At 39.5% G+C, this 21,914-nt stretch overlaps 1 protein-coding gene across 1 annotated transcript in view; it reads right to left on the minus strand.

Annotated features, from left to right (window-relative positions):
* The window catches only part of sspo (SCO-spondin), a gene marked incomplete at both ends in the record, with an annotated part of 194,732 nt that overhangs the window by 150,884 nt on the left and 21,934 nt on the right, over positions 1-21,914 (minus strand). Inside the window, 13 exon segments of the mRNA XM_079806852.1 lie at positions 6-99; positions 2,382-2,531; positions 2,611-2,720; positions 3,133-3,260; positions 5,262-5,464; positions 5,538-5,672; positions 7,801-8,057; positions 9,334-9,428; positions 9,910-10,093; positions 14,339-14,591; positions 20,753-20,918; positions 20,995-21,213; positions 21,285-21,457. Of these exon segments, the coding sequence (XP_079662978.1) occupies positions 6-99; positions 2,382-2,531; positions 2,611-2,720; positions 3,133-3,260; positions 5,262-5,464; positions 5,538-5,672; positions 7,801-8,057; positions 9,334-9,428; positions 9,910-10,093; positions 14,339-14,591; positions 20,753-20,918; positions 20,995-21,213; positions 21,285-21,457 (2,167 nt within the window).

The raw sequence follows: 21,914 nt of genomic DNA on the forward strand, positions 1-21,914 counted from the left end.
CTGACCAGTTCTGACAGTGTTGAGCGACCGTTGCTCCTGCAGGAAATAAAGAGCCGTCCCACTCACACGGACACTGAGACGGAGGAATACAGACGTCACCTGCCGATGAGAGACAGACATCACCATCAGACAGCCTGCGTGCAACACACTATAAAATGCATCAGATAAACATACACACACACACACACACACACACACAGATAAATCAAACTTGAGGGCCGTGTTTGTGAATTCAGAGGAGATCCTGAGATCCATCTAGTGCGTGTTTAACCCTCTCGAGTCAGCCGGCGCGATCGGCTCGCTTTTTTTCTTATCAGTGCCAAAGAGACTCAAATAACTGTCATTTTTTATCATTCAGGCAAGTGTTATACATCATTATAATCTGTTAAGTTTCTATTTTTTGTGTGTACAGTCATAATTGTTGTGCTTTTTGCAAAATAAAGAAAACAAACATGATGCGCGATCTACAGCCTCTCTGTCAAAGAGGTTTATTCAGATAACTTAGTGAACTTAGCTTAGTGAATACTTGTCTCACAAACATGAGACATATGTCTAAAGAAACGCTGAAATGTCAGGTTTTAAACACTGTAAACCAAATAAAAAACAAATATTCTGTGTTTATGTAATCTGGTTGAAAGCAGAGGGATGTTAGTCGTTCCTGAGCGGCTCATTATACATTAATGCGACCACGCCCACGGAGCGCGCGCTCTATTGAGATTCAAATACTGAGCCTCCGGAGTCGACGGCCACACACACATCAAGTACTGCATTTCTACTACAACTACATCGTTTTGAGATGCGTTTAATAATCCTGGAATAATTCTCCATGAAAAGCTGTTCATTTCTGAAAGCAGCGGATTTTCTTTCATACACACCTTGTTTGGTACGGATTTTCTGACTTTTCTGTTTGGTCCGAATCAAAATTAAAGGTGTGAAACCTCCCCCGTTCCACGGTCCAGACCAAACTGAACAAAGGTTCGGTTCGTTTCTAGTGTGAAAGCATTTTCTGTATGGTTCGTACATTCAGAGCATTTGCAGGAAGTTCCTGTTTATGTTTAAATATTATAATGTTATTTTTAAATTTCATCTAGGCTACATTGATTATGAAAAGGGAAAAGATGCGCAATATGTCAGAAGACAGAAAGTCAGAAATGATTTTGAAATAAATTTTGTATGATTTTGCTTAGAAAGCCTTTCTTTAATGTGAATTTCGTTTTGTATAAATTGTATCCTAATTTTAATCAACGTTTAATCAGATAATTGCCTGGATTTAATAAATAAGAAGCAAATAGTCTATAATCACGGGAGCGATCACATGCTTTGCACATGAACTGGAGCGCGTCTCAAATAAACTGAAACTCAGGAGGCTACTTACCTCACAGACATGAGAAATATGTGTATATAAAGCTTGAACTGTCCACTTTTAAACGTAAAGAAAATAAAATATTCAAGCAATGCGCACTGTTCAATAGTGGCAACGATATGCGTCCGTTCATTCACTCTTGTCAAAGATGCTGACGTCAGACGCACGTCCGTTTATAAACCAATCAATGTCCAGATGCCGCCCACATAGATGATGACGATTGGACGCATTGTGCAGTTCTTTAGTGCACTCGCATGACGGCAATGTAAAACCAAACCAAAACTAACCCAATGTATAAAATGTATCAAAACATGAACTTCAGTTCGGACTTTGGTGTGGACTTTCAGGTATAAAAACGCCCTGAGTTTACTCAGTAAGCATCTGTGAATATTACAGTTTTTTTACAGACGCTAGGACACATTTCTCAATACTTAGGTCACTTTTGCAAAACTCTTCACACAGTTCTCTCAACCAACTTTCAGCTTGGCAAAGCAGTTCATTTCACATTCAAAATACACTACAACTACCAAAACACTTTATTCAGTTCTCAAATCAACTCATTCTTCCAGAACACTAGCAAAGGTTGACAGCCGACAAAGACACTTTGTCACCCACAAAACAATGAGCTAAAAAACACTAACAACATGTAGCATTATACAATGTACAAGGACACATCTCTATTTATAATTCACTGCAATATATGTTACTGGAATCAATCAGACATGATGCAGAATTCGTCAATATTTTATGTCGTTTATTTTGAGTAATTCCAAAATACAAGAATTTGTAGAGTTTTACAAAAGTGACCTAAGTATTGAGAAATGTGTCCTAGCGTCTGTAAAAAACTGTAAACGAAAAAACCTGCGCGAGGACGCACTGAAGCTTTCTTTGTTTAAATTAGCTCAAAATTACTGTCAGATGTAAGTAATTACTAATTACCTTAACAAACTATACATCATTTAGAGAATATACAGCAATGGAAAAGTCCAGGACTGGAAAAAATGTGTTATTGTGTTACCGTGCCGAACAGTGCCAAGAGGACAGAAACATCCCTCCACACAGGAGAGGCTGTTGCACAGAGAATCAGAGAAGGAAGGAGTGCTGGGACACGCCGGAGAACAGGCAGGACCACAGGCCTCATAAACCAACCCATTCTCACACTGCAGCGCTGGAGAGACACAACAGCACAACACGTTACATACATGAATTACAAATCAATGCCATAATCACTCAGTGGACAGACTCACGGCAGAGTTCCTGAGACCTCCAGCGCACATACACTCCTCTGCGGTTACACTCCTCTGCATACGCAGCCACAGCCGTACACAAACACTCACAGTCGCCGCCCGAGTCACACCTGCACAACATGCCCAATGTGAGTCAAGTCAACTTTATTTATATAGCGCTTTTAACAATGCAGATTGTTTCAAAGCAGCTTCACAGTGTTAGACAGGAAAATAATGCAACATAATTTTATTCAGCCGTATAGCCATTCTGGAGAAAACGGTGATGTCATCAGTTCATTTCAATTATCTTACAGTGACAATGTGGGCATTAGATCAGTAATTTTGTTTATATGGTTAATTTAGTTTAATAATTAGATTTATTTGGATATTTAGTTGAAAAATTTAGAAAAATGTAGTGTCCCCAACTGAGCACGCCAAGCCAGAGGCAACAGTGGCAAGGAAACCAAAACCCCATCAGGAGCAGAATGGAGAAAAAGTGCCATCATATGAGGAATCTGATGTGTGTCGAATAGCGCTACTCACCCGCAGGCGTCAAAGACACACCAGTCGTAGTACTGCTGGTACGGCACTTCTGCATGACACACGCTGAAGATCTCCTGACTGATCACCGCACATTTCTTCTTGGCCCACGTCACCCGGTGAGGGTTTATCTGAAGGTCATGAAAGGGCATTTAACATTTACAGGAATCGTCACTTCAAAACACAAAGACGCACAATAAACTATATTGCCAAATGTATTGGGACACCCCTCCAAATCACTGAATCAGGTGTTCCATTGAATTCCATTGAGTGAATCATTGAATCATTCATTCATGAAATTCGTTCAGAAACGCTGATTCATCCAGTAATGAAACAAGTGAAGTCTTTATGAGTGAGTCATTAAATCATTTACTCAAGAGATTCGCTCAAAAACACTGATTCATCCAGTAATGAAACAAGTTAAGTCTTTATGAGTGAGTCATTGAATTATTCACTCAAGAGATTTGTTCAGAAACGCTGATTCATCCAGTAATGAAACAAGTGAAGTCTTTACGAGTGAGTCATTGAATCATTCACTCAAGAGATTTGCTCAAAAACACTGATTCACTCAGTAATGAAACAAGTGAAGTCTTTATGAGTGAGTCATTAAATCATTTACTCAAGAGATTCGCTCAAAAACACTGATTCATCCAGTTATGAAACAAGTGAAGTCTTTACGAGTGAGTCATTGAATCATTCACTCAAGAGATTCGCTCAAAAACACTGATTCACTCAGTAATGAAACAAGTGAAGTCTTTATGAGTGAGTCATTGAATCATTCACTCAAGAGATTCGCTCAAAAACACTGATTCACTCAGTAATGAAACAAGTGAAGTCTTTATGAGTGAGTCATTGAATCATTTACTCAAGAGATTCGGTCAAAAACACTGATTCATCCAGTAATGAAACAAGTGAAGTCTTTATGAGTGAGTCATTGAATCATTTACTCAAGAGATTCGCTCAAAAACACTGATTCATCCAGTAATGAAACAAGTTAAGTATTTATGAGTGAGTCATTGAATTATTCACTCAAGAGATTTGTTCAGAAACGCTGATTCATCCAGTAATGAAACAAGTGAAGTCTTTACGAGTGAGTCATTGAATCATTCACTCAAGAGATTCGCTCAAAAACACTGATTCACTCAGTAATGAAACAAGTGATGTCTTTATGAGTGAGTCATTGAATCATTTACTCAAGAGATTCGCTCAAAAACACTGATTCATCCAGTAATGAAACAAGTGAAGTCTTTATGTGTGAGTCATTGAATCATTCACTCAAGAGATTCGCTCAAAAACACTGATTCACTCAGTAATGAAACAAGTGAAGTCTTTATGAGTGAGTCATTGAATCATTCACTCAAGAGATTTGCTCAAAAACACTGATTCATCCAGTAATGAAACAAATGAAGTCTTTATGAGTGAGTCATTGAATCATTTACTCAAGAGATTCGCTCAAAAACACTGATTCATCCAGTAATGAAACAAGTGAAGTCTTTATGAGTGAGTCATTGAATTATTCACTCAAGAGATTTGTTCAAAAACACTGATTCATCCAGTAATGAAACAAGTGAATTCTTTATGAGTGAGTCATTGAATCATTTACTCAAGAGATTCGCTCAAAAACACTGATTCATCCAGTAATGAAACAAGTTAAGTCTTTATGAGTGAGTCATTGAATTATTCACTCAAGAGATTTCTTCAGAAACGCTGATTCATCCAGTAATGAAACAAGTGAAGTCTTTATGAGTGAGTCATTGAATCATTTACTCAAGAGATTCGCTCAAAAACACTGATTCATCCAGTAATGAAACAAGTGAAGTCTTTATGAGTGAGTCATTGAATCATTTACTCAAGAGATTCGCTCAAAAACACTGATTCATCCAGTAATGAAACAAGTGAAGTCTTTATGAGTGAGTCATTGAATCATTCACTCAAGAGATTTGTTCAAAAACACTGATTCATCCAGTAATGAAACAAGTGAAGTCTTTATGAGTGAGTCATTGAATCCTTCACAGTACTTACTTCCTTGAAAGGGCGAGTCAGGAATTACATAATGTCTAGTCTGACCGTCTTTATGCTTAAACTTCAAAGAAAGCTAAACTTTATATCTCAGCTAATGTGAGAGCACTTACAACGCAGGGCTCCCGAAGATCCTGGTCTGCCACATCAGGACATGAAGGGCTGATCTTCCAGGAGTTTCCGAACAGCTCCGGAGTGGATTCCATGATGCCCTGTCTCGTAGTGAAGTCGTTCTCTGCGTCTCCGTCGAAATTCCCACACAACCCTCCGACTCGGCCGCGCAAGTGAGGAGCTAGCCGAACATAAACCCGCATGCCTGTGCAGACGGACAGATGATACATAGCGCTTCATCACGAAATCAAATGAAAACAAATGAACAACGGACGTACCTCCATCCCAGAGCAGAGTGACCCCGAGTCGAGAGGAGAGGGACACGAATAACCCGACCCGCTCCAGAATCAGGCCGCTGCCCGAATACGACTTCGGAAGAGTCACAGGGATCCCGTTGACCGTCACGGATTTACCTGAGAGAACAGGACATGAAGGAAGGAATTGAAAATAATCAAAGATATTTGATATTTGAAATCCAACAAAGAAATTTGCTTTACTGTTGTCAACCCACATTTCTTATCAGAAGGGCCATCTGCAAGACAATAGAGAGCCTGCAGGTGCAGGCCAAATGTTTGCACACCTTTAGTACAGCGGGGGAAGTTTGGTCTGATTGGTCAGTTTGAATGTGGCATGTTTGAGTTTGGTCTGATTGGTCAGTTTGAATGTGTCATGTTTGAGTTTGGTCTGATTGGTCATTTTGAATGAATACATTTGGTTTCAGTCACATGGTCAAGGAATAGATAAAAGAAGATCGGAACTGTTGCTCTTTCTCTCTTATTCTCTGGCTCTTGAGGTCATTGGGGCTTCTCTTCGTTGCTCTCTTCCGCTGTCTCTCTCTCCACCTCTCTTGCTCTCTATCTCTCTTTCTCTATCCCTAAGGTAACATTTTATTCATGTTGTGTACAATTAATGTATAAGTTTATCATCTCATACATCCATTTTGAAACTATTTTAAGTGTAACCATAACCAGATTTTGTCATTAAATCCTTTCTATTACAAATACTGTGCTAACTAGTTTTTGATTTGGTATTGACTTTGAAGTGCTCCCTATTGCAATACAATATAGTCCCATTACAGCAACGCTCTCCCACATACACTCACCTAAAGGATTATTAGGAACACACACTAATACTGTGTCGCCTTCAGAACTGCCTTAATTCTACGTGGCATTGATTCAACAAGGTGCTGAAAGCATTCTTTAGAAATGTTGCCCATATTGATAGGAGAGCATCTTGCAGTTGATGGAGATTTGTGGGATGCACATCCAGGGCACGAAGCTCCCGTTCCACCACATCCCAAAGATGCTCTATTGGGTTGAGCTCTGATGACTGTGGGGCCATTTTAGTCCAGTGAACTCATTGTCATGTTCAAGAAACCAATTTGATTGGAGCTTTGTGACGGTGCATTATCCTGCTGGAAGTAGCCATCAGAGGATGGGGACATGGTGCTCATAAAGGGATGGACATGGGCAGAAACAATGCTCAGGTAGGCCGTGACATTTAAACCATGCCCAATTGGCACTAAGAGGCCTAAAGTGTACCAAGAAAACATCCCCCACACCATTACACCACCACCACCAGCCTGCACAGTGGGAACAAGGCATGATGGATCCATGTTCTCATTCTGTTTACACCAAATTCTGACTCTACCATCTGAATGTCTCAACAGAAATCCAGACTCATCAGACCAGGCAACATTTTTCCAGTCTTCAACTGTCCAATTTTGGTGAGCTGGTGCAAATTGTCGCCTCTTTTTCCTATTTTTAGTGGAGATGAGTGGTACCCGGTGGGGTCTTCTGCTGTTGTAGCCCATCCGCCTCAAGGTTGTGTGTGTTGTGGCTTCACAAATGCTTTGCTGCAGACCTCGGTTGTAACGAGTGGTTATTTCAGTCAAAGTTGCTCTTCTATCAGCTTGAATCAGTCGGCCCATTCTCCTCTGACCTCTAGCATCAACAAGGCATTTTCTCCCACAGGACTGCCGCATACTGGATGTGTTTCCCTTTTCACACCATTCTTTGTAAACCCTAGAAATGGTTGTGTGTGAAAATCCCAGTAACTGAGCAGATTGTGAAATACTCAGACCGGCCCGTCTGGCACCAACAACCATGCCACGCTCAAAATAGCTTAAATCTCCTTTCTTTCCCATTCCGACATTCAGTGTGGAGTTCAGGAGATTGTCTTGACCAGGACCACACCCCTAAATGCATTGAAACAACTGCCATGTGATTGGTTGATTAGATAATTGCATTAATGAGAAATTGAACAGGTGTTCCTAATAATCCTTTAGGTGAGTGTATTTTGCTATTGTAACTGCACTTATTTCCGTCAATGGTATAAGTTGCAGTGGGTGGAAATAGACGAGAAATGTACAGGTTTCTTCCATCTTTCTGATAACGTTTCTTTAGTCGTTCGGTAAACCCTCCAGTCTGAACCCCTGGAGGAGTCCTCTCTTACATGAACATGTGATGTCAAAATATGTCTCTGATGTAACCTGCAGTGTTTCTATAGTAACTCTCATGAGTCTGCTGGTGTGTGTCTGACCTCTCAGCAGATGTATGGCCGTGTTTCCGATGGTCAGCGTGACGGATTTAGTGCAGGTTACTCCTGTACTCCCGCAGGGCACGTTCTCCGCACTGACGCTGAACCGCCCGCCGGTCTCCTGCGCCAGAACGTACTCACAGTCGCCCAGGAAGGAGAAACAACGGCCGTCAAACGTGATGTAGTGAGGGTCACCGGTGGCCACGCAGGTGCCCGCGCACAACGACTGACCGCAGTGCCAGCGCTGCCCGCGACAAACACTGTCAAGGAGAACATCAGATTTAGAGTCAAGTCAACTATATTTATATAGCGCTTTTAACAATGCAGATTGTTTCAAAGCAGCTTCACAGTGTTAAACAGGAAAATTATGTAACATAATTTTATTCAGCCGTATAGCCGTTCTGGAGAAAACGGTTATGTCATCAGTTCATTTCAATTATCATACAGTGACAATGTGGGCTTTAGATCAGTAATTTAGCTTATATGGTTAATTTAGTTTAGATTTATTTGGATATTTAGTTGAAAAAATTAGTGTCCCCAACTGAGCAAGCCAAGCCAGAGGCAACAGTGGCAAGAAAACCAAAACCCCATCAGGAGCAGAATGGAGGAAAATAAACCTTGGGAGAAACCAGGCTCAGTCGGGGGGGCAGTTCTCCTCTGGCCAATTAACAAACAGCGTATGATTATTATTCTGGCAACTTCACAGGTCAGAGGTCATAATAGATCGGAATAATCGAAATATCGGAGTCATCACGCCGGAGACGGGTTTATTGAGGATGACATATCGATTTAACAATTATTAAATATGAATAATCAAACAATCTGAGTCATCCCGCCGGAGACGGGTTTATTGAGGATGACATATTGATTTAACAATTATTAAATAGGAATAATCGAACAATCGGAGTCATCACGCCAGAGACGGGTTTATTGAGGATGACATATCGATTTAACAATTATTAAATAGGAATAATCGAACAATCTGAGTCATCACGCCGGAGACGGGTTTATTGAGGATGACATATCGATTTAACAATTATTAAATAGGAATAATCGAACAATCTGAGTCATCACGCTGGAGACGGGTTTATTGAGGATGACATATTGATTTAACAATTATTAAATAGGAATAATCGAACAATCGGAGTCATCACGCCAGAGACGGGTTTATTGAGAATGACATATAAATTTAACCATTATTAAATAGGAATAATCGAACAATCTGAGTCATCACACTGGGGACGGGTTTATTGAGGATGCCGTGGCGATGAGGCAGTTTCAGGGGAGTCTAATTGACACGGTCTCTCAGACACTTCAGGGTCCTGCGTCGGTCATGTCTTGGTGCAGGCACTTGTCTTCTTCCCTGTTGTGCTGTATATCTGAGTGAAAACGCTTTGCAAACAAGAACAAATGTAGGACGGGGCTTGATGGGGAAATGATTGGATCGATTTGTTTTCGATCTTTTTGTAATGTTTTCACTTACTAAAGCTTTAATTTGAGACGTTTGGACTCAAACGGGTGGTTGTTTCTGCTCACCATGTGTTGCAGTCTTTAGAAATGGTGTCATTGGTGAAATAAAGTCTGCCGTTGTGTTGACATGGACACTCGTCTGGCTTTACACACCGATCGCCCTGAAGACACAAACATTAACAAAGAGAACAGCATGATCCACTGGTTATATACCTGGATTAAAATAAGAAATGGGCAGAGCTATTTTAGCCTCCTGATTGGTTTAACTGTGAGTTCTCAGCCAATCAAATGAAGTTTGTGCTTTTCAAACCCCCAGCTTTGTGTATGCTTCAGAACATACCTCTAAAGTAGCCAATCAGCTGTTTAAAAACAAGGATGGAGCACGTCGGGTCCTGTTTTAATAGGCAATAACCCTTCTCTCTGGTTTTAATGTTCTCAAAACATCTTTACATCATTTTCTGAAACAGTGACTCTTACATTTTTAGATGTTGCAGCTTGTTTGGGAATGTACAGAGAACATTCAAATGTGTCATTCCCACGATGTTTGCAAAATGGAATGTTTTAACACCTGGACGTTTTGGACAGTATGTTTTAATAGCTTAATGGGAACGTTGGGATATGTGTTGGCTGAAGGGGACACACCAGCAGCACAGTCCCGTCCGGACAGACGCAGCCGTGGATGGGTTCAGAGCAGCCGTCCAGAGGAGAGGTGGGACTGGAGCACGTCCTCAGACACGATCGAGGAGAGAAGATCAGAGACCCTGGACACTGACTGACCTCAGGACACGCCAGATCCGTGCAGTTCCACACGCCACGCACACACACGCTACACACACAGGCAGAGAGGGGGCAGAATACAGATATTATGAGGATACGTTTTCTTCTGCTTTGAATCTGTTTTACAGCACGGCCATCGTAAATCTCTTTCTGGCTCTTTTATTGTATGTGCACTTGTTTTGTTAGGAAGTCAAACTGAGGTCACACTCTTTGGTTCTTTCAGGAACGAAGGAGAGATGAGAATGGTCAACGTGAAACAAGTGTTTGACAAGAAATGAACATTAAAGAGCCCCTCAAAATATCTGTTCCCTTCTAAAAGTCTGAATGAATGCATTAGATCGAGAGTCTAAAGTGTTGCAGGATCCGTACTTCTAACTGTAATATGCAATCACTTTCCACTGCACTTTTACACTTTTTTTCGGATAGCTTCTGTCCATAATTTATTGAACTACCTTAATCCACTGCCATATTCCTCATTTTAGCCTAACATATCATTGTATACCTCTATCTGTAAAATTCTGTTTATAGTAATAGCCATCTGTATATTATATTATATTCATAGTACATATTCACCTGTAAATTCTGTTTATAGTAATAACCATCTTTCTATTTATAGATATATTTATATATATTCAGTACATATCCATGTCCTGCACTTATGCAAACGTTGTATATCCTGCACTTGCTGCTATTGCACTTCTGGTTAGACCTAAACTGCATTTCGTTGCCTTGTACTTGTACTTGTGTAATGACAATAAAGTTGAATCTAATCTAATCTAATCTAATCTAATCTAATCTAATCTAATCTAATCTAATCTGTTCTCTTTACTAAAGTCACTCTCTTCTTCTTCATTATGATAGAATCAGCTGGTGATTTACGCATTAATAAAAACTTCTGGATAGAATGAAATACAATTAAAAACAAATAAATAATATATACTTTTAACAACAAATGAATACATTTAGATAAAATAACATTAAATATAAAATAAACAATTAAATACAGATAAAATAAATACATCTATAAATAAATAGAGTTAAATAAATAAATACAGAGAGAATAAAATTAAATATAAAATAAATAATTAAATAAAGATAAAATAAATAAATCTAGAAATAAATAAATGGATAAATAAAGATAAATAAATACAGATTCAATGAAAAAAGTATTAAATAAAGGCAAAATAAATAAATAAATTAATCTAGATAGAATGAAATACAATTAAATATAAAACAATAAAAGATAAAATAAATAAATCTGTAAATAAATAAATAAAATCTAGATCAAATAAACTAAATTTGAATATAAAAAATAAATATTAAAATAAATAAATGAAATAAAATTTGATAATAAATGAATAAATCTAGATAAAATCAAATTAAATATAATTTTAAAAAACTGTATTGAATAAACTAAAATTGAATACAAAAAATAAATATAAAATAAATAAATCAAATTTAATTTAACAATAAATGAATAAATCTAGATCAAATTAAATTAAATGTAATACATAAGTAAATAAATCTAGATTGTATAAAATAAAGATAAAATAAATACATCTAGATAGAATATAAATAAATAAATAAATAACTTTTTAACAATAAATGAATAAATCTATATAAATTTAAATTAAATATAAACATAAATATACAAATAAATAAATATAATTTTTAACAATAAACAAATAAATCTAGATTAAATATAATAAAATATAAAAAAATACAAAAATAAAGATAAAATAATTAAATCTAGATAGAATCAAATTAAATAGAAACAAACAAACAAATAAATAAATAATTAGATAAAACCCCTCTATTTTGACACCATATAATCCCACAAACAAGAGGAGCAGAGGAAACTCAGGCGCAGACAATCACTAAAATAAGTAAATAAATTAATAACAAATGTGTGTGACAGCACAAAGACTGGCTCCTGAGAGATCTCACAAACACACACACACACACACACACACAACATTAACAACACTGTTTTTCATCCCAGATGTATAGAGTTTAATTGTGAGCAGGAGTTTCACATGTTACCCATAAACACACACACACATATGAAGGTGTGAGGAAACACATCATAAATGTGTGTTTCATAAACTGTGTTTCATCATCGTCCTGACCAGATGAGAAGCGTTAGATATCAGCCTCCATAAACCCATCAGCTGATCGGAGGCGCAAGAGACGCAATGAAATCAACCTATCCCGACACACAGAGCCCGCGGGCCATAGAGAGACTTCATCAGATACCTCACACCTCGCTGACATCTGACACCCTAGCAACCCTCAGAACACCCTAGCAACCCTCAGAATACCCTACCAACCCCTCAGAACACCCTAGCAACCCCTCAGAACACCCTAGCAACCCTCAGAATACCCTAGCAACCCTCAGAACACCCTAGCAACCCCTAGGCTACACTGAGGCGGAGATCTAGGTCATTAGTCCAAATCTAGGTCATTCATGCAATGACATTATCTCAAATATCAGAGAAACGTGTACATGATTCATATGAGACAACTGATATAATATTTAATAAATAAGCATGTGCACGCGGATATATAACAGATGTTTTTTCACAGTGATTTAGTGCTTTCCTCTTTGGTCCACATACTGTACCTGTACATGAATTAGTTTGAGTTCAAAGGTCATGTTCTGCTGTGTTATCAGAACGCAGGGGATAAAGATCAGCCCCCAAAACCATAAAGAGCCATAAAACAGACATGAAGCTTTTCACAAAACACCATAAATGCCCTGGATGGAGACGACACACATAAATGAAGAATACATACTGTAAATGAAATTAAAATAATGAGATTTCATGAAGAAAATGTGCACGTTTGTCCTAATTTGTTGTGTTAAAGTATAATATGGTCATTCCATGCCATATAAACCAAAATTCAGAAACTTCCCCAGATGAAATTTTTGATTTTGTTCATATTTTTTTCTGAAGGAAGATCACATAAATAGTGATGAAAGCCAAAATATGAAATGTAATGAATGTATATTTACTGAGTAATCCACTATTTTGTCATTTTGGAGCCGTATTACAGGGGGTAAAAATGACCACTGAAAATGTGCTCATGGAGCCGCATTGAGATCCTCATTTCTCTGTGACTGTACCACAAGGAGCCTTTAAATTGAAGACACCAAATGAAATGTTTGTTAAGAACCAGAATCTAAAAGGATATTCAGATATATTTAAAACTTCTTGAGTTACAAGCATTCAAACTTGAGACTAAAAACAGCAGAAGTGCTGATTCCCCATGTTTGAGCGCTCACCGTTGGCATATAATGACACACAGATTGATAAAGTCAACAGATTTCACTAATAGATCTGCCAATCTCTGTGTGAGAATAAAATAATGATGCTGGGATCTTTCTAAAGTCATGTTTACACGGCTGTAATATGGCTCAGGATCTCAGGTGGACGGCCATTTTGACCCTCCTCTACAAAACAGTGGGTTATACATCCATGACGTTTGTCTTGAATTACCCCATGAACTCATTACAGATTCAGTCCCTCTGAAGTAACCTGGGGTAAAGTCTGCTTCTTAAAGGGTTAGTTCACCCAAAAATGAAAATTCTGTCATTAATTCCTCACCCTCATGTGGTTGGACACCCGTAAGACCTCCGTTCATCTTCAGACACAAATGAAGATATTTTAGTGTAAAGCTGATGCTGAGAAAGGCGAGAATATGACGCAGATCCGGCGTTCGGACACATGACCCAGAAGAGATTTGTTTACAAGCAGATGAAGACGCGCGTCTCTCAGCTGTTGAATTCTACATTGATCGTGCTTTAGGTCTCGCTGTAGTGCTCAAATGGGGCTTAAGTGAGCATTTCATGGATTCCCGAACGCCGGATCTGCTCATATTCTCACGCATGCGTCGTGGAGACACACACGGAAGACAAGAACAAGCTGGATAAAGGCGTTATTTAGATTTTTTTTTGCGGACAAAAACTATTGTCGTCGCATCATAAAATTATTGTAGAGTCACTGTGGTGAGATGGACTTTATAACGACGTTTTTAGTGCCTTTTATGGGTCTTGTGAGTGTAAATGTACTGAATGCCAATGGAGGCCTATCTGAAGCCTTTCTCAGCATCAGCTTTACACTAAGAGGTCTGACGGGTGTCCAACCACATGAGGGTGAGGAATTAATGACAGAATTTACATTTTTGGGTGAACTAACCCTTTAAGGCTCACGACTCCAGCCCTGGTCTTTAACCCCTACAGCGCCCGCTTCACGTGCCCTCATGAGTGAGGATCAGTGGCTGCTTCTCCTACCAGCTGTTGCAGTTGTTCTGTCTGGTGCTTCCCGCGGGATGGAGCTGGTCTCCGTGTGTGCAGGGGCACATGTGGACGGGCACACACTGGCCCTGGCTGTCCTGTGCCAGTCCATCTGGACACTGGCACCCTGGCACACAGGTCGCGCCGCCCTCGCCGCCCTCACAGCTCCAGCCGCGCCACAGATCGGCACAGGACGCTCCGCAGGGACGCCCGCACTCCTGATACACCTGTCCTCCAGAACACTGAACCGCTGAGAGACACATACACCTGTGTGACTAGACTGAACTTCTATCAATCATTTTGATATTGAATGACATTTATACTCAACATTTCTCTCGGCTCGCATTACAAATGCAATGCCTTATGTCTTGAGCCACATTTAACACTATCATACATAATATTAACCCTCTGCGGTTCTCTGGGTCAAAAATGACCCGAAGCGTTTAATAATTAAAAAAAAAAAATCATTAAAAAAAAAACTTGGTGACTTTATTGGTACTTAGTATATGAACACTACAAAAAATTGGGGACAGGATTTGAAAAGTTTAAGTGGTCGTAAAAAAAAAAAAAGTCACACTCAGAACCTTCAGGTCAAAAATGACCCCCATAGGAAATGAATGGGAAATTGGCAAAAATATGAAAATACAGAGTTTTTTTGTGCGTACAATCTACAAATCAGCCAGGATGCAGAAAAAAGACTCAACAGTGAAGATCTCTAAAACATCAAGAGTGCAAAACAGACAAAAAACTCACACACTTATACACACAAAAACACAGTTAGCTTTTGGAATGGCACGCGTTCATTTGTGTATGCGTGTGTTTTTATGTGTATAAGTGTGTGTGTGTGTGAGTTTTTTTGTCTGTTTTGCACTTTTGATGTTTTAGAGATCTTCACTGCTGAGTCCTTTTTTCTGCATCTTGGCTGATTTGTAGATTGTATGCATGAAAAAACTCTATATTTTTGCCAATTTCCCATTCATTTCCTATGGGGGTCATTTTTGACCCTAAGGTCCACTAATGCCTATTTATGAATATATTATAGCCTACTGTGTCATATTTAATATGCACTTTTCTAGCGCCTATAAATGATCAATATGACTTTGCTGAAAAACCTGTTGAACACAGTCTACTTCATGCCTTCGGTCTTCTGATTGATAGTTCAGCTGTTCATGTTAGTGTAAATGTCAAATATGACACAACAGGCTTTTGGGGAACATTTATGTTTATCTCTCAACATAACATTAACACATAAAATGTATTTTAATCTCTCAGTAATGCATATATGAGCCATAAAAAACTGATGTATAAATATGCGACTCAACAAAAAACACATGCATATACTGTATATCTACAGTATATACCATATTGCATATGTTTTTTGTTGAGTATCATATTACATACACACATACACCGATCAGGCATAACATTATGACCTAATATTGTGTTGGTCCCCCTGACCCGTCTCTGATGGACTCCACTAGACCCCCGAAGGTGTGCTGTGGTATCTGGAATCACCAAGATGTTAGCAGCAGATCCTTTAAGTCCTGTAAGTTGCGAGGTGGAGCCTCCATGGATCGGACTTGTTTGTTCAGCTCATCCCACAGATGCTTGATTGGATTGAGATCTGGGGAATTTGGAGGCCAAGTCAACGCCTCAAACTCGCTGTTGTGCTCCTCAAAGCATTCCTGAAGCATTTGTGCTTTGTGGCGGCCCAATTTTATTTATTTCTGAAGAAAAAGGGGGGAGGGGGGGCAAACCATAGTGGTTTAGCTGGCTCTGTAGTAATGCAGCGCAGTTGAGACATTTCTGGAAGAGAAATTGAGATCTCTCAGCGTGATTAAGAAGTTTCGGGAAGAAAAATTTAAACTGCGTGGGTGATTAATCGGAATAGTCTGAAATAGTCCAGTTCTGCCTGGCCGATTTTAGGTGAAAGATTGGATCTGCTGGAGACGTCCGACAAATTATTCAGGCGCAAGAGAAAACCAGTATGGGGAAGTCCCAGAACACAACAAACTGAGATGCTCTGTGTATTCTGACACCATCAGAACCAGCATTAACTTCATGAGCAGTTTGAGCTCCAGTAGCTCGTCTGTTTGATCGGACCACACGGGCCAGCCTTCACGGCCCACTCGGGTCTAGCCGTCACAATCTGGCCCTGGTCAAACTCAAATCCTTACGCTTGCCCATTTTTCCTGCTTCTAACACATCAACTCTGAGGACCAAATGTTCACTTGCTGCCTAATATATCCCACCCACTAACAGGAGATGAAGAGATCAGTGTTATTCACTTCACTGGTCATAATGTTATGCCTGATCTGTGTGTATATCTATTAATGAATCAATGATATCTGAGAGATGGACACATAAATGTTCCCCAAAAGCCTGTTGTGTCATATTTGACATTTACACTAACTGAACAAATGGCTGAACTATCAATCAGAAGACCGAAGGCATGAAGTAGACTGTGTTCAACAGGTTTCTCAGCAAAGTCATTTTGATCATTTATAGGCGCTAGAAAAGTGCATATTAAATATGACACAGTAGGCTATAATATATTCATAAATAGGCATTATGCTTATTGTTCAACAGAATTTTAAGTAATGAGAGAATAAATGTTTTAAAATGTTGTAGCACGCATCGCCAAACAAGCTTTCTTTTTTCGATGAATTTATATCCACAAACTGGGGGATACAAACATTTACAGACGGATTATGAACAATTTAAGTGATAAAATTTCAAAATAAATGTAATAAGCTAATGCTTAACAACTTTATCAACACGCAAGTCCCCTCCAAATATTGTAAATACGTGAAAATCTGCTTTTATCTGAAGGTGAGTAGATTTACAGGTGGTCATGTTGTTTTTAAATGTTACCCATGAGCTAAACAAAGAACGCATGAACAAAGTCACCAGATCTAAATATTCACAGTGATTTATGAGTTATAGCCTAGGTGACAAGCACATGAGAAGAATGGTAACCAACACAGTCACTTATTTGAATATAAAACAAAGGAGAAGCAGATAAGTTATGATCCGTGGACACACTGCGTGCTCATGTGTAGCTCGCTCGTTCACGTCTGTCAACGGCTCGACATGAGCTTTATTAGTGGTTTTCCAAAGTTACTGGGGAAAAACCGCCATATAGATATTTGTATTATTATCTCATAAGTTGGCAGCTGTCCCTTTAAGAGCTGATGCATGGATCCATTGCAGATGCGTTTTCTTTCTCAACTGTTTATGTTCACTAAAAACAGACGTTTTTACGTAAATTCTCTCCATTTTGACATTATTTTGTGACTGTTTAAGTGCAATAAGCAGCGAAAAACAACTCAATTTAGTGCTGAGAGGCGGCTTTATGTGCACGCACTTTGAGTGTGAGCTCAAAATCTGCAGGCATGAGTAAAATGATGTGCAATACACACAATCCCACGGCAAGATTCAAGCCCTGCAACAGCAACAATATTCATCCGGAGCAAACGAAGCGAGTGTGTGAGGAGGGTTTGTGTGTCACTCGCTGTCGGAGAGATGATGAATAAGAGAGAGAGAAAGCGTGTATCTATTACATGGAAAATGAGTATCGGAAGCGTTTCAGATATTTCAGTATTGATATCGAAAAACAATATTTTTGACAACACTACATTGCACTTAGTTTATTATTTCAGATGCCTTTTTAAAAGACTATTGAAAACTGTATATATTATATATTCAATTCAAATTCAATATTAAATGTTAATGTCAAGCCTTGCTGGCGACATTTGGAAAGTTACCCAGGTTTGTCCAAAAAGTTCAAATTTGTCACTAGGCGATTAATAAATAAATAAAAGTTGCTAAAGGGGTCTGAAAAGTCACTAAATCTAGCGGCAAAGACAGTAAGTTGGCATCTCTGAGCAGAATGTGTGATTTCAACACTTTCAACACCTTTAAAACTAGCAAGTAATATTAAATATTAATATTATTTGATATGATATAATTTATATATTTAATATGTATTGATAATATATACTATTAATAATATTGATCATTATAATAAATAATCAGAATAAATAATAGTACAAATATCATATATATATTAGTGGTGGGCTGTTATCGGTGTTAAGGTGCTGCGTTAACGTGAGACACTTATCGGGTGATAAAAAAAATATCGCCGTTAATCTATTCTCAAAGTTGTGTTGGGAGCTGGGTCTAAACTACACAAGCTATGATGACTTTCACCGTGATATTTTAGCGCGGATGTACACCTAGCCGAATTGCACTGTAGGTGCGAGAGAACGAGTCTTTGAACCTGTGTGCATGCCTACTAGTGTTGTCAAAAATATCAATATTTCGCTATGTAACGATACTGAAATATCTGAAACGATACAATACTCATTTTCTACAGTATCGATATCAGCTGCGCTCTCCTCTCCCCTCAGACCGACAGTTGACACGCATCCGCCTCCTCTCATTCAGTCCGTTTAATCCTCTGAACTGTTCTGCTGGACTTTTGTTAGTATTGGTGTGACCGGTCTGAATTTCGCGCGGGGTTGCACATAACGTTAATTCTACTAATTCCCGCAGATTTCGCGCTCGCATCTGAAGCGCACACACACATACCGTAATAAAGCCGCCTCTGACATACAGGTGCAAAAATGAGCTCCTTTTTCCAGCGTATTAATGGTCAAACACACTCAAAAATGTCTCAATGCCCATCTTGGTGAGTTTTAACGTAAACACAGTCGTAACCAGCTCACAGGATCAGTGGGATCCATGCGTGCGTCAGGTCTTAAAGGGACAGAAGTTATTTATTATTCAAACTACAAAAAGACAAACAATCACTTACGAGCACACATATTCTGAATGCCTTCGGCAGAATTCAAATGAGCCATTTTAATCTAGATTAAAAAAATGTATCTATGCCCACCACTAATATATTTATTTAGGGTTGGGTATCGTTTGAACGATTTCGATTCTGCTTATCGATTCCTAATTTTGATTCCAATAGGGTAAAAAAACGTCTTATTGCAAAACATTTCCAGGAACAAAAATCAACAGGCTAGGAACTTTAAAAATATCAGGGCAAAAACCACTAATCTAACTAATATAAATCTCAAGCATTATTAAATACAAGTAAACACAGTAACTAAAAAAGAATAAATAAACAAATTAGCAATTGAACTGAACAAAGATACGATTGAAATAAACATTTTCAGGTATTCAGGTGCAGAAACTGTAATCAATTGTAATTAATAATTAATCGAATATAGGCTATGCATTGCAAATATAGTTACAAATGTAGAACAGAGTGAATTTTCTCGTTGTCTTTTGTTTGATAAACGTCATCATAGAATCTGCCACTGTCACTTTAAGAGCTGCACGGATCCAATACACTGATACACACGCGTTTACATCTTTCCTCTTCAACTGTCTAAAGACATAACCGACTGTGTAAACGAGAATATTTTGACAGCATGTGTGTGTGTGTGTGTGTGTGTGTGTCTGCCTTCTTTGCGCTCGGATGGATCACATTAAAGGCATAGTTCACCCAAAAATTAAAATTAGCCCATGATTTACTCTCCCTCAAGTCATCCAAGGTGTGTATGACATTCTTCTTTCAGACGAATAAAATCTGAGTTATATTACAAAAGTCCAGGCTAATCCAAGCTTTAGAATTTGATTCATAGTTGCTCTGTTTTTAAAGTCCATAAAAAGTGCATCTGTCCGTCATATAACTGCTCCACGCAGCTCTGGGGTGTTAATAAAGGCCTTCTGAAGCGAATCAACGCGTTTGTGTAAGAAAAATATCCATATTTAAAACTTTATCAAGTAAACTTTTGGCCGACCGTCTTCCCTGTTCAATTTATGGAAACATTGTTGAAAGTTCCTCTAACGCCCAGCTCCGCTCGGCATGACGTCACAAACACATCTGGAGTTTCACTTTCAACATTCAACACTTTTCCACTGAAGGCGGAGGCTGAAAGTTTACTTGATAAAGTTTTAAATATGGATATTTTTCTTACACAAACGCATCGATTCGCTTCAGAAGGCCTTTATTAACACCCCAGAGCCGCTGGAGCAGTTATATGATGGACAGATGCACTTTTTATGAACTTCAAAAACAGAGCAACAAATTCTAAAGCTTGGATTAGCCTGGACTTTTGTAATATAACTCTGATTGTGTTCGTCTGAAAGAAGAATGTCACACACACCTCGGATGACTTGGGGGTGAGTAAATCATGGGCTAATTTAAATTTTTGGGTGAACTATGAAATTTAAGATCAACTTTTCTGTATGAACTTGAGCTTGAACGGTTTAAAATCACATTAAAATGCGCACACAGGAACCGATAAGCGGGATTGAAATGCGCCGGTTCTCGATACCCATCCCGATATATAATATTAACATGCAACATCTTAATATGAAACCATTTCTTACAGCAGAAAGTGTGATTTCTCCAGCTGACCGGCGCCCCCTCCTGGGCACACTGAAGGGCGTAAGCGGCGAGGACGGGGCATTGGCAGGACATCTGCAGGCCGCAGCCGCACACTTCACTGAGACACACACGCATGTACGGCTCTCTGTCCACCACGTCATGACACGCCTGCAAAACACGCTTCAGCTTCACTGGAACCGCCGCTTCACCGCCTACTAAAGCTACTCACCCAAAGCACACTGACCTGAAACACTGAGCTGGCAATCACAGAGCACACACTCTCCGCGTACCGTCTCCGCTGGGTGTACGTCCCGCAGGGGTCAGAGGTCATCGCTGAGGGCAGAGGGCACGAGCCCGTTCGGAATTTGGCGGCAAAAGAGGACACGCTGTTCTCGACGTCCCCTTCAGGTGTGGTGAAATCATCATGCTGACTCCAGGTCAGAGTGCCACACAATCCTCGCACCTGGCGGTCACATGACCTGTTAGTGGAGTTCCTAGCCAACCGATGGAGAGTCCTGTGTGTTACTGTGGTACCTTATGAGCGAATCCCGGCTGCAGGGTGATGAGGAGCAGAGGGCCGTCCAGGTGCCACATCAGCCGCGCTCCGAACGCCTGGATCAGCAGAAAGCTGGAGGAAGCCCTTCTGACCATCAGATCTCCAGTGACCGCTGGCAGCAGCTCCCTCTGACCGTTCACCATCACTGAACCTGAGACACACAGATTACACACTTCTGATGCTCTGCTGTTTTAATGCTGGTGTGGAGATATCGTTTTTATATTGTATGGTGAAGGATCAAGAATGGGTGGAGGGTAGAAGAGACACTTGGATGGATGGATGGATGATGGATGGATGAAGAGACAGTGGATGGATGGATGGTAGAAGAGACACTTGGATGGATGGATGGATGGATGATGGATGGATGAAGAGAAAGTCGGATGGATAGATGATGGATGAAGAGACAGTGGATGGATGGATGGTAGAAGAGATACTTGGATGGATGGCTGGATGGATGAAGAGACAGTGGATGGATGGATGGTAGAAGAGACACTTGGATGGATGGATGGATGGATGATGGATGGATGAAGAGACAGTCGGATGGATAGATGGATGGATGAAGAGACAGTGGATGAATGGATGGTAGAAGAGACACTTGGATGGATGGA

Source organism: Gobio gobio (genome assembly GCF_949357685.1).
Source record: "Gobio gobio genome assembly, chromosome: 23".
Lineage (NCBI taxonomy): Eukaryota > Metazoa > Chordata > Actinopteri > Cypriniformes > Gobionidae > Gobio > Gobio gobio.